This window comes from Vigna unguiculata, chromosome 7, assembly GCF_037176805.1.
Source record: "Vigna unguiculata cultivar grain cowpea cultivar isolate G323 ecotype 2 chromosome 7, ASM3717680v1, whole genome shotgun sequence".
NCBI classification, from domain to species: domain Eukaryota; kingdom Viridiplantae; phylum Streptophyta; class Magnoliopsida; order Fabales; family Fabaceae; genus Vigna; species Vigna unguiculata.
In genome coordinates this window covers 12078916-12092275 of record NC_140798.1, presented here as the reverse complement: position 1 = coordinate 12092275, position 13360 = coordinate 12078916, and the positions used below count along the sequence as shown (strand labels likewise).

At 31.6% G+C, this 13360-nt stretch overlaps 1 protein-coding gene across 1 annotated transcript; it reads right to left on the bottom strand.

Moving 5' to 3' along the window:
- Positions 1-3238: 3238 nt before the first annotated feature.
- Positions 3239-11731, bottom strand: LOC114190845 (phosphatidate phosphatase PAH1-like). Its single transcript, XM_028079891.2, has 11 exons — positions 11509-11731; positions 9735-11326; positions 9051-9634; positions 8897-8970; positions 7529-7613; positions 5949-6035; positions 5216-5288; positions 4188-4231; positions 3944-4072; positions 3761-3859; positions 3239-3670 (listed from the first exon to the last, which is right to left on the bottom strand). The coding sequence occupies exons 2-11, from the start codon at positions 11179-11181 to the stop codon at positions 3617-3619; spliced, it is 2676 nt and encodes an 891-aa protein (XP_027935692.2). The 5' UTR covers positions 11182-11326; positions 11509-11731; the 3' UTR covers positions 3239-3616.
- Positions 11732-13360: the final 1629 nt, after the last annotated feature.

The following is a 13360-nucleotide window of genomic DNA, read 5'->3' as shown; positions in this document are numbered from 1 at the left end:
TTTCTCTATCAATTTTAAAAAATAAATTTATTCTTTTATTTTTCATCAATATACCTTTTAAAAAATAATTTTAAGACTAAAAAATAATTTATCATAATCTAATAAAAAGTTGAGAGACATAATTACTAAAAATACTATGATAATCAAATTACAATAAAAATCGAGTATGAAAAATCACATAGTACCAGTGACGGAGGTTAGAAGGGGTAGGTGGGGGTCACGGCCCCCTCTCCCCAAATTCTTTTAATTTTTTTTACATTATTTTATATTTAATTTTTTTTTAAACTATATAATTTTTTAAATTGTATTTATCTTTTAAATTAAATAATATTATATTAAAAATTAATAGAAATTAAATTAAGTATTTTTTTTATTTTATAAAGTATAATAATAAATAGGCTAAAATACTTCATTGGTCCACGTTTTTGTTCAAAAATCTCAATTAGGTCTTAAGATTTTTTTAGTCTCAATTAGGTCCATATTTTTAAAAATGCGTAACAATTAGGTTTATTCCGTTAGTATGATGGTAACGGTGTTAAGGATGTGCCACATGTCAGCTCCTCATTTTTTTTTTGAATTTTTGAATTTTTTTAATATTTTTAAATATTTTTATTTTTTTTTAAATTTACTCATGCCACGTGTCACGTTAATATTGTGACACGTGTCAAGTCAGTAAAGTGACACGTGTCAAGTCATTGTCTGAATCTTAATTTGGTCCATATATTTGTTATTTTGATTACATTTCAGTCCATTTATTTTAAAATTTTAAATATATTTTTTATAATTTTTTACAAAATTATTTTAAAATTTTATATTTAAATTTATAATGTTGTTATTTTTAAACCAACTCTAACATTTGTATATAAATTATTTAAAACAATTTTGTAACAAGTTTAAATAAATATTTTAAAATTTTAAAACAAAATATAAGTAAAGTTTAATGTAAAATAAAAATTTACATAAAATTAATATTATTAAAATGTTTAATAAAAATATCACTATAAAATTTATATAAAAGTTAAATTTGATTTCAATTTGGAGAGGATGAAATTGAAAATTAAAAAAAAATGGACTGAAATATAATCAAAATAACAAATATATGGACCAAATTGATATTCAGACAAGGACCTGACACGTGTCACCTTACTGACTTGACACGTGGCACAATATTGACGTGACATGTGGTATGAATAATTTAAAAAAAAAGAAAATAAAAAAAATAAAAAAAAAGGAGTTGACACGTGACACATCCTTAACACCGTTACTATCATTCTAACGAAATGAACCTAATTGTTATGTATTTTCAAAAGTATGGACCTAATTGAGACTTAAACAAATCTTAAGATCTAATTGAGATTTTTGAATAAAAACATGAACCAATGAAGTATTTTAACCTAATAAATAATAAAAGATAAAATCAAATATATAAAGAAACAAAATTATTAAGATATTTTTTATTTTCTCTCTTATTGTCTTTTTAATTTCTCATGTTTTGTATTCTTCTCTCATGCATATTATTTATTTTTGTTACTAAAAAGAAATTAGACAGTTCATAATTTCTGTCCTCATTTTTTTCATATCTTTTCTTTCATTAATAAATAAATAAATAAAAGATATTTTCTCTTGTGTCATTTGATAATAAACTATTTTTTTAATATTTAGCACCACTTTTTTAACTCGTAATCTTTTTTGTGTATTATTTTTTATTAATATAGAAGAAAAAACAATAAATTTAGTTACTTTATAGTCTTACAAATGCAACGGTACTTTAAACTCAAGGAATTTTCATTACCTTAGCTTCTTGGTTGATTTTTCTGATGTTGTTCTTATAAATTTTTTATTCAACACTAATAACTTAAATTGTTCCTTGTATATCATTGGTGTTGTCCATTTGCTATGTTTCTAAAATATATTTTATCGTGGTATATTAAAAAGTGATTTAATGTAATTTATAAGATTGAAATCAATATATCTGTGTATTTTAAAAACAAATCATTGAAAGATATCAAAACTCCAACAGTGAATTCAAATTTAATTTTTTAAAAAGATTGGATTAAAAATCATTAATTAAAAAAAAAAGCCTAATGGTCTCTACTTATAAAATTAGAACAAAATTACGATTTAAAGAAAGCAAGAAAAACCTTTTTTTTAATCATATTACTATATTTATCAGTATTATTCTTTGGACAATATCACTTAGTTATTGAAATATTGTGCAAATGTACAAGGAAAAATAATTATTACGAAAAATGATACCGCGAAAGTAAAATTTCTTCATAAATAAGATTTTAAACATTTTTTAAAATGTTTATACGTGGCGGAATGCAATGTACTTGTAATCCAGAATTCAATTTTCGAAACAGACATTTTAATATCTATTTTACAATTTAGATTCTAAAACACAAGTAGCATCGTTTCGCAACATCCTTTTTATTGATTTTCTTCTTAAAAAGAGAAGACGGTTGGAACTATACATTTAAGAGATAAATTCTTAAATAACTAAGAAACTTAAATTTTATAAGAAAAAAGTAGGAAATGTAACTTTCGTAAATAGATTACATACTCTGATAAAATCTTTCTCTGGTCTTGAAGAAAATGATGTGACTTAATAAATAAAAACCAAGTTGAATTGTTTAAAAAATGAAAGAACACAGAAGAAGAGTCATCAGAATAAGATACAAGATTGAAGTTAAACAAATCATTAGTGAATTGAGTAGTCCATTCTGGGATTACAATATTGAGAACAGCCAAGTTTTTCATAATCTTCCAGCTAAGTCATAACTGTTACAGCACTTCACTCCAATGGAGTTCCGATTGATTTTCTAATGTTTGAATGCATGATAGAGGGGAATGGATTCGATGACTTTTTTAGAAGAAAAAATTAAGCAACTTTAATTCATTTTCATGTCTTGAATGACTCACTTCAATTTTCAAAAAAAGAAATAATAATAAAAAACAAATGAGAATGAACTAAAGTCACATACTTTTCCCTCAAAATTAGTCAGTGAATCCGTTCTCCATGATAGACTAACTCACGATAAACACCATACCAGGTTGACTTGAAGCTCCATATTATGGCATGAAATACAAACTCATCTTTTAACTAAAGATTAATATCAATACCAGTTTAAGACTTAAGACTTGAAGATCCGTATCATGGCATGAATACAAACTCAGTACTTAGCTAAAGATAAACATTAATATCAGGCTAAGAATTGAGACTTGAAGCTCCATATCATGGCATGAAAACTTATCCACCCAATCCACAATTTGAATTAGAGAAGCTTCTTCGGTAAGCATCTATGTCATTATTCCCTGATCACCCCCAATGAAACTTGAAAAGTAAACTAGGTGTAGTACAGCATAACAACTGAACCAAATGTTATACAATTCTGTTGATTTGAGGATTATAATGAAGCAGGATCTAATGCAGATCAAAATGAACAGCAAGGAGAGATGGTCATCACCATCAATGAAACAAGTATAGAAGGATACTCTCCGATCAATTATGGTCTTGCGTAGGAGGAATTTCTGGTTTTCACTTGACATCTAGGATGTTTCAACTTCCATTCCAATGGATCCTTATCAAAAGGAACTGAATATCTTAAGCAATGAACTAATCTAAATCTGGCAATGGGGTTTTCCAATAGTTCCATGAGTTGTAGTCCTCCTGTGGTTTTTCAGAAGTCAAAAGTCAATTTTATTAGTAGCAAAGTTTAGATTCTATTCAACTAACTGGAAGTAGGAGCTGATTTGTTACCTGCTCGACCAAAGAAGTTGGTGGAAACATGTCATTCACAAGGGTGTGTAATGATGTATATGACTTTGCACCAATTCGGTGACTAATAGCTACCTCACCCTGTTATTTTCATAGGCATTTTAGTTGGTTGACAAAAACTAAAGTAACTATGATTGTTACAAAACATGAGTCCAGCATACACACCTTAGGGTTAATAATAAATATTTTTCCCTTCGGGATGCCAATCTTTCTGTAACTGAGCTCATCTGTATCTCTATTTCCAAATCCAGCGTAGAATGGGTTATAGTCAGAAGGGAAAAGCTTTTTGATATCCTGCGAAACAACAGTTTTAGATCATATATATATTACATTGTTGATAAGAACATGCCTTCCAATAACATTTCATGTTATACATCATAGATACATGATTTTGTGTTCTGGCATTTACCTCTAAACAAGCAATCTTGAATTCATGTGGTGCCCTTCGTATCACTTTCATCAGTAAACAAGCAACATAACGTCAGACACAAAAATCCATCTCCAAGGAAAACAGGGACAACTCATAATAAGCATATAAAAAGAAATAATAATAATAATAATACTAAAGAGATTACAGTGGTGCAACACAGATCAGTAACATAAATTATTCAACTCCAAGGAATAACAAAAATGAATAGCAGGTTGTCAATTGTTCCCACAAATGCTAAAGCAAAGGAGATTGGGTATGTTTAAGAATTATGTCATTCATCAATAGATAAGTCCGAGCGCAAGGTATATGCAGTCACTTCAGTTTATCAGAGTTCATAAATCTTAAAACAACTCAGAAAAATGTTCAATTTTCAGAATTTCATGCTCCAGATCCTGTGTCCTGTTTTTGCAATTATAACAGACAATATAATCCCTTTTTTGGGTGACAAAAGAACTACGAGCTTGTTTGTGGCAAAATTGAGTAGACTTGATTTTGTAAAGTTGAATATAATTGGAATGCGTACAGATTATCTCAATACAGATTTTACATCAAAATGTATGTCAGCGGGATGAGTTAATTTTGGGTGTTTCTGATAGACAAGATACAAATAGGACTTTAAAAGTGTATTCTAGGAAGAGAAGTAAAAATAGGAATTAGGCCTCTGTTAGAAAGGAAAGGAGGATTTTTCTGAGTAGTAAAAAACTGGACAATTTCCAGTGTGAAAGGAGTAGACTCCTTTGCGTACAAGTTTTTCTTCTATCCAGTAAACTCAGGGACGAATAACGCTCTTTTATTTCTGTGATTACAGAAAACCGAACCGTTTCACAAAAAAACACTAAAATTACATGAAATTCACAGCAGCATACATGACTTCGTAAAGACAGAATTATCAAACAAAAAACACAAGATGTCGAAAATGAAATCTTTATTACATAGCTAACAACCAAACTGCATAAACAAAATTGTAGCATCCATCACAACTAATCTCTGGTTAGAAATGTACCCACCTTCTCGGTAAAGTGAGGGAAATAATCCATCAGGTGAGATAACAACAGGTCCATTTGGTAAGGTTTTTCCATCCTGCACACACGCAATTATTATTACAATGACCATGTCCTCGTCAAGAATTAACCAAAATTCTATTTCAGGACAAAAATGAACAAATATAATAATAAAAAGAGAGTATAATATGGAAATATTTACTCACTCTTTCGTCTCCCTAACATACAGAGACATGAAGAGGTGTAAGAAAATGATAACATAATTGCCAAAAAAGGGATCAGCCCTCTTGATATGAGACAGGTCAGAAATATATCTTTCTGGTTCAGACCAGATACATGATCCAACTTCCTAATCATAATGTTATTTAATGTTTTGTGTTTGACAGGGTGAAAAAGTGATAATCACAAGAAGTGTAAACATTCTGCTTTACCACAAATAAGAGTTTACTGCTATCTTCTTTTTCTAATGCAAATTCCTTCAAATATACATATTTTAGCACACCTCGGCAACATCATTTTTAAATCTCATGGTACCTTAATGCCACTTTTTTCTGTGGCAACCTTGTATCTTAATCGAGTAGCCAAATATGCAGCTAAGTAATGTCTAGTGGATATTAAATCAAGACTGATACTCCTCCACAATACTAATAAGGTAGTTGATGCAACATAATCTTAACGTTGAAAAAACAAATCATATGTTGATACAAATACTTAAAAAGCACAGGATAACTTTAAATACCTGTTTCAAGTTGAACAAGAAATTTCTAGTTAGATATGCCTGGACAATGGCACGGGCACTCAGAAAAAGTAGCTGGTATCCATTTTCCTGACATAAAATACAGATAAAGTATTTAGAAATTAATCTCCTAGATATATAAATCGGCAAGACAATAGGCTTCACCATAACACCATGCTTGCTAGACTGCATTTTACATTAGACAGATCGCAAAGTTATGTTGATAACCATTAAATTTGTTTACATTTTCATTCCAATGGAAAGAAAGGCAAGCAGAAATTTGGGGCAATTAGGATAAACATATAAAAAAGCACTTGTACGATAAAAAAATACAAAAGTAAAATGAAACAAGCTTTTCCCATAAATGAAAATTAACTTACACGCCTCTACCTTTAGAGGAGTTAGATGAAAGTGTTATTCAAAAGTTTGAGATGGATAAGTTGATTTTAAATTGTATAAATTTTATTCAATTTATCTTATTTTCTTCTCCTATAACATATGGGATCCTAGTCCTAAATTGCATAATCATAATAATAATAATAAAGGAAAGGGTTAATCCAAGAGTAAGTCCAGTACACTTACTCAATTTAATAATTTTCGTAGAAATAAAACTAAAACATCCAATCACTGAATCATGTGGTGTTATATTAATGATCCTTGATACAAATTTAGATAAACTAAACATTCGTAGCTATGTAATCTTCAATTATTAATAATAATATTTATGAAATGCAAAATGAAACAGTAAAATAAAGTCAACGATGTACGGTAAATTTGAAGTACACAGGAAAACAAAAACAATTTTGTTTATAACACTAACACCAATTACATTCTCAGCTTCTCTAAATGTAAAAATTAATCTATTTAAAATAAAGAAACAAAATATGCAGAAAAAATAGGAAGATTCTAAAGATATTTTATCTTATTCAATATGGAGAACCTAAAGATACTTTTATCCCAATAAACCGCTATTTACAACAGGTAATGAAAGTAGATAGTCACACTAGTCACCAGCCTTCTTATAGACTATGTTTACTGATTGAAAAAAGATATTTGACCAGGACTCAGCCTCATTTGCCGAGCAATATCAAGTCCTGGCTAAAAGGAGGAAGGTTTAGTTCCTTCTATAAACCCATAAATTTATGAGATATTTACATTTACATAAGATCTATAAAACAAATCTAACCAAAGAGAGTTTACTTTAAATCACTGCAGATGCAATAAGAATTTCTAGGCCACAGTTCAATTCATCCTTAAAATAGAATACCCAAGAGGTAAATAGAAGTCACCTAGGCCTAGCAACTGAATTTTGTTTTCTGTCTCTAATAAGAGTCTCTCATCAGTTGTACAAACTCAAGCCAAATTTAGGAATAATGTACACATCTATGTTAAGAGACACATAATGAACAACTAGAAACAAGAATTTGAAATTTAATTACACATTCCACTGTACAATAATCTTCTTACATAAATATCTATGAAGATCTGTATCCATTTACCTCTTTAAATTTTTGCCATAACAATCCTACCCGAATTGAAATGAACATATGTTAGATCTGTACAAGTAAAAAAAATATACATACCTTAATGGCACAGAAAAGCCTGGCTACTCCAGATTGCGTCCAATCTTTGCCAACTAAAGGCATGAACTGCCCCAAAACATCAGACCTAAAAGGAAAGAAAATACAAGCCTTTTTTATTGTGGTTCTGAAATAATAGTGTAACTGACATATATTTCCCTCTGTATTCAGACAGTTTGTCTAATTGTAAGAGTAAATGCAATCGTGTTTAACATCATTTTGTCATGAATGAACATTATAGCCCAGGGGTGTACATGGTTTTGTACATAAAACGAAAACCAAATTCAACTTAAAACAGAGTATGTAGATTGGATTTTAAATCAAACCACTCTATTTTTCAAAAATAGTTTGGCTTTTGACCAAACCAGATTCAAATTATTTAAACAGTTTATGAACAAAACTGAATTTGGTTCAAAACTGGCTTTTAATTCCAAACCAGTTCTTAAAACCAAAACTTATTTTCTAAAATGGTCCAAAGCTGATTTAGAATTAGTTTTATTTATAATCAGTTTTTAAAACTGGATAACAAAACCATTTGTAAAGAATTGAACTAGTTAGGCTTAAATACTATGTGTACTGTCTGCAATTTTCAAGAGTGGTTAGGTTTATTTTAACTTTTTTTTGCACAGCCCTAATCTATAATAACAAAGACAAGTTGGGTATGGATAAAAGTTTCTTAAAAATATATTGAATGTTGTGCAATCAGTAAGGCTCGTATTAAGAAGCAGTACCATAGGAGAAATAGAGTTAGGCCCAATTATTGTGCAGTCCCCCAGTTAATGAGGCTTTGTAAAAAGTGTAACTAACCAGCTACCCATTCAGATTTTATCTTCTCCTTAAAGTCATTGTCCCAGATAAGGATTCATCAGTAAGCATAATTTCTTTCTCTCTCTATCTACCCTTTTTGTATATGATGCAGTTTCTAACACTACCATCACAGGGTGACAATCTCAAAAGGTAAAAAAACGAAGACAATTCTCTACAAGGTTTAGTCAAAGGATCAGCTACAGAATTTTACATAGTATGTGCACAAGCTAATGACAGATGCTTCAGACTAAAAGTCATTTAATGCACCATAAGCTTATAGAAAGGCCGACTCCAAGACGAGGAACAACTAAAAATATGAAATTTCACACTTCAAAGCAGATCCTGCCCCCTGCTTCTCCATTGCCTTTCACTTTGTAACAGTCTAAATAGCATCAACAATTACCAAAGTTTGCATTATGGACACACATGGATTTCATCTACATCTAATTTAATCCAAACAGAATTACAGAGTTGTAGAGAAAAATAACAATATTGAAGTAGCGTCTATGTCAGGTCAAGTTAAAACAATACTTGTAGCCTAAAAAGCATTATTAGCAGCCTTACTTGGTAATAGTCCCATCAACGTCTGAAATAACAATTCTTGCATTCCACTTCCATAAATAGATATGAGCATCAACCTGTAATGCAATTAAAACTTCTCTCTTAAACAAAAAATGTCAATAAATGAATGTTCAGAAGTTAGTGAAAAAATGTCAACCTGTTGTGTACCGAGAACCCTTGTAGAGAAACTGAATGTTACCAAATTTTGACCATCTTTGAGGTTTAAGGATGCTATCTGCTCATTAGTGGGAACATTTGTTCTTAGAAATTGCTTTCCAGGAGACCCCTGGGAACTGGATGTTGGAGTAGTTTGGTCTGCAAAAGATCCAGACTCAGAATCAAGAAACACCTCCTCATTTGATGTATTGCTATTAGTATGGTCAAATGTTTTGACCTTTCGGAAAGGAATAGGCCACAGTCTCCATCTGCGCCCAGCTGAAGATGATCCTAGATCATTATCCCTAGACTTCAATGCTTGATCCTGTTCCACAGGAACCGTATCTTTGGGCTCAACAGGTAAATCTAAACCATAAACAGCCATTCCAAGAACAAGAGGAGAAGCCTTTTCCCACGTCATGTACCTCTCTTTAAACTTGATAACAAGATTTGGATTTTTAATTATTGAAGGAGCAGAACTTGTGAAGTCAACTGAAGATATGCGATGCGCTTCAAACACTTCAGCAGCAGCCACTGAACCCATGCCCAGCTTAAGTTCATGGCCACAAAGTGAAATCTCAAATCCTTCAAATTAATAGTTAAATGAGAATAAATAAACAGTGCATTAATATTAAATAAATAATTGAAGAATCCAAGTGCAAGCCATTTGCTGCACTGATCTTACCCAAACCCAAGTGGCTTTGGTCCCCTTTATTTGAAGTTTCTGTTTGAGGTTCCACTACCTCACATGTAGCCCTGACATCTTTGAGTGAAGGGGCTTGTTGACTCTCATCTACCGAATTATTTGACACTGACTTGACAACATGTTCATTATTCTGTTCTGTTTCAGTAATAATTGAACGATAGCCAGGATCAGTTTCAACTTCTCCAGATGCATTTTTCTCAACCTCTTGAATTTCCAATTCTGATTTTGGATATCCATAGCCATTAGAAGAAATGGAATAACCAGGAGGTGATAAATCATCGCCGCTTCTAGGTTGCACAATCCTCCCTTGTTCATCTTCATTAACTACAAAACAACTTCCATTAGATTGATCTGCTGAATTTTGAATCCCCAATGGAGAACCTGTATCTTGTAAATCAGCAGCATTTCCAGCCTGCTGACCGAAATGGTGCAGCTCCAAACAGCTTTTGAAAACACTCTCCCTATTGATACCAGATGCAGCCACTTCTGAATCAGTTTTCACCCGATCTTCCGGATTTTTAATCTCTAAGGATTCCTGTGTCTGACTAATATGTACCTCCTCTCTTTGACAAACTTCGTGTGAGAGCTTAAAAGTATTATCGTCACCATTAATGTTACAACATCTAGGATCGACATCAGTTGTTTGAGCGTCACGCTGACTAATATAATCAGTAGCCCAAGCATTTTCACCAATCTCTCCATTGCCTTCACATAAGTCAGTCTCTTCACCTGGTCCCAGATGAAATTGAGGAGTTTTTAATTGCACATTTTCCTGAGTCTCTGTTTCTGAGATAGGGGCCATTAATATATGACCATCAACACTCACCAAGACCATCTCTGGATGTGCACCCTGTGACTCTGCAAAATTGTCTCCCTCTAAGCTCCCGTAATTAGAGTCGTATTCTGACAACTCAACTGAATCTTCTAAAGAAGATCGATCATCTGGGAATTCATAAAATCTCCTATCAATATCAGATTCCGACCTTTGAATTTGAGACGCACGCACAACTGAGGAATCACACTCATCTTTCAACTTCAGAACCCCAGAATCCGAGATGCTATGATCAAGTCTATGAACATTACCCAAAAAGCCATTCTTTTTGTCAATGGAATCTTGAACAACCTCAATTGAATCTATCACTTTATCATCATCCACCTCCTTCAAGAAATAAGCCTCCCCTGAGTTGTCAAGACACATATGAAAATTGGCCTCAACACCATTAACATTTATCTTAACATACTTTTCCGCACCTTTGAGAACACCCTGAAATTTACCAAATCGAACATACCAAGGCGTACTCCGAAATGTCCCATCTTGTTGCTGAACAACAATCACATCAACAGCTCCACCAAAGGGGTGAAAAGGGGTTGCGACTGAGTACACACCTTGAGATATCAAGCTTCCAACTTTTCCAACCACATTCATTTTTTTGTTCTCTTTCTCAGAGAAAGAGAGTGGTCAAAAACCAAAACAGACCTCAAAATGTAACCCCAACGTCTTACATAAGTTATTCCTCCTACTCTTGTCTCTTCCCACTGATTAGCATTACGGTTCCTGATCAACAACACCACTACATGCAAACACAAATACAATTCATTTAAAAAAAATAACAATTTAAAAAAAAAAAACCACTATGACTAATTTAATGCAAAAAAAAAGGACTTTTCCCACCCATTAAGAGAATAATGAAGGGGTGACTGAAAATCCATAGTGAGAAACAGAATAATCAATATAAAAGCGGGTGGTACTTACAGATTCAGAAGAAAAAAAAAATCAGTGGACTCAAAAACTGATGGCGATTCCAGTTTTTCCCCCCTTCTGTTATATTTTTATCTAATGATGCTGTGAATCCTCCACCTCCTTGTCCTAGGTCGTTGTGAACGTTCTCATGGAGGGTTCAAAGTTTGAACTTGTGGAGGATTTGGAATCCAGAAAGAAATATCCCGGTTTCAGAAACAACCCTTCTCATTCCACGCCTTAAATAGTTACTCCCAACACGAAAATCCTCAATTACTCCATTTTCGCAGCCATATTACCAGAATTACCTTGTAGGATAATGCATAAAAAACGAATCCTGGGCGGGGGTTTTTCGTCATTTTCGTTGGTTTTGGTGCTTCAGCATGGACGAATCACAACACCCAACACCCTTCATGGTTTGTTTAACATATAGTCTTCACTCTTGATTTAAAAAAATTTGTTTTTGGGTACTTTTTATATTTTCATTTGATTATTTATTTGAAGTTAAATATGATTCCATCAACATTTAACCTAATGATATAAGATTTATTTAATGTTATGTAAATAAATGAATGAATTTAAAATATTAAAATATAAAATTAGAATTAAGAACTATTTATGAAATATATTTTAAAATAAATAACATTAAAAAAATATTTCCAAGTTGTAAATATATATTTATATTTATCAAATACAAATCATACATAAAGTACATGAATCGAATCAAAATACACTGTGAAGTTTTTTTTTCTTAATATATAAGCTTATTAAATTTCGTTTAAAATCAAGTTGTATTCGTATGTGTTTTGATAAATATTTCCATAAGGGAATCAGAAGCAGAATATACATTAACTTCTCTTTCATGAACAAAAGTAAATGCATCTTAATTTTTAAATAAGTTAATTGAAAAAGATTTTCTTTTAAAATTAAATATACATGGTAATTTTGTTACATAAAATATAATTTATTTTTTATGTCATTTTTCTATAAATATGTATGAAAAGGTTAATATACCTATTATCACAAAATTTAGTCTTAAACTCTCTTATTTTCAATCTTTTCTCTTATTTTTCATTGATTTTAAAGATTTTTACAAAACCAAATTAGATAGAGTTACTTTAATTACCGCACTCCTTATAATGCTACTAAGTAGTTAAACTCAAATTGGATTTAAATATTCATAAATATATGAAACTAATTTAAGTTAAATTCTTTTTTATCAGTTAAGTGTTAATTGTTAATATTTTATTAATAGAGGAATGTAAGGTCCATTAAATTCGTATTCTTTTTTTGCCCTAAATTAAAAGGGTTGTCATGATGTAATGGGTTTAAGGGATGACCCATTGGATGTTCAGACCCTAATCTGTCATAATTCCACCCTTTCACTCACTTTCCATAAACATGTCTCCTTACCTCCTTTTGAGCAGTCTCCACTCTCTGCTAGGGTTAGTCGTCAACCTTCCTCGAACTAGCTCAAGTCAAGTTTCTGCTCCACGTAAGTCACTCCTCAGCTCATGATTCCCCTTTTCTGGGCCTATGTCCATTGTTTACCGTTAGGGTTTGGTAATAACTCATCCATTTTCCTGTTTTACCGTTCGTTTCAGCTCTTTGGCCATCCTTAGAACAATTGTGCTCACTGTGTGCAGGTTAGAGTGTTCCGCTAGCTTGTTTTTTCAGGTATGGGAAGCTAGGGTTCGCCTTTTCTTTAAGTTATGCTGCTTGTGCTATTGTTTTACCGTTTTAATATGTTTGGTGTGTTGATGCGAACCTGTGTATGATAATTTTGAGCCATTGGCGACCTGTTGAGTGTTTGTGCACGAGAGAACAGTGGTGAGCACTGGTTTTCTCGCCCAAGCGAGCATGTCTC

Coding starts and splice junctions, on each gene's coding strand:
- LOC114190845 (XM_028079891.2), bottom strand. CDS start 11,181: ATGAATGTGGTTGGAAAAGTTGGAAGCTTGATATCTCAAGGTGTGTAC. Junction 7,614..8,896: donor GTTGATGGGACTATTACCAA/GTAAGGCTGCTA, acceptor CTTTCCTTTTAG/GTCTGATGTTTTGGGGCAGT. Junction 5,289..5,948: donor TCTTGTTCAACTTGAAACAG/GTATTTAAAGTT, acceptor GCGTGTGTGCAG/GATGGAAAAACCTTACCAAA.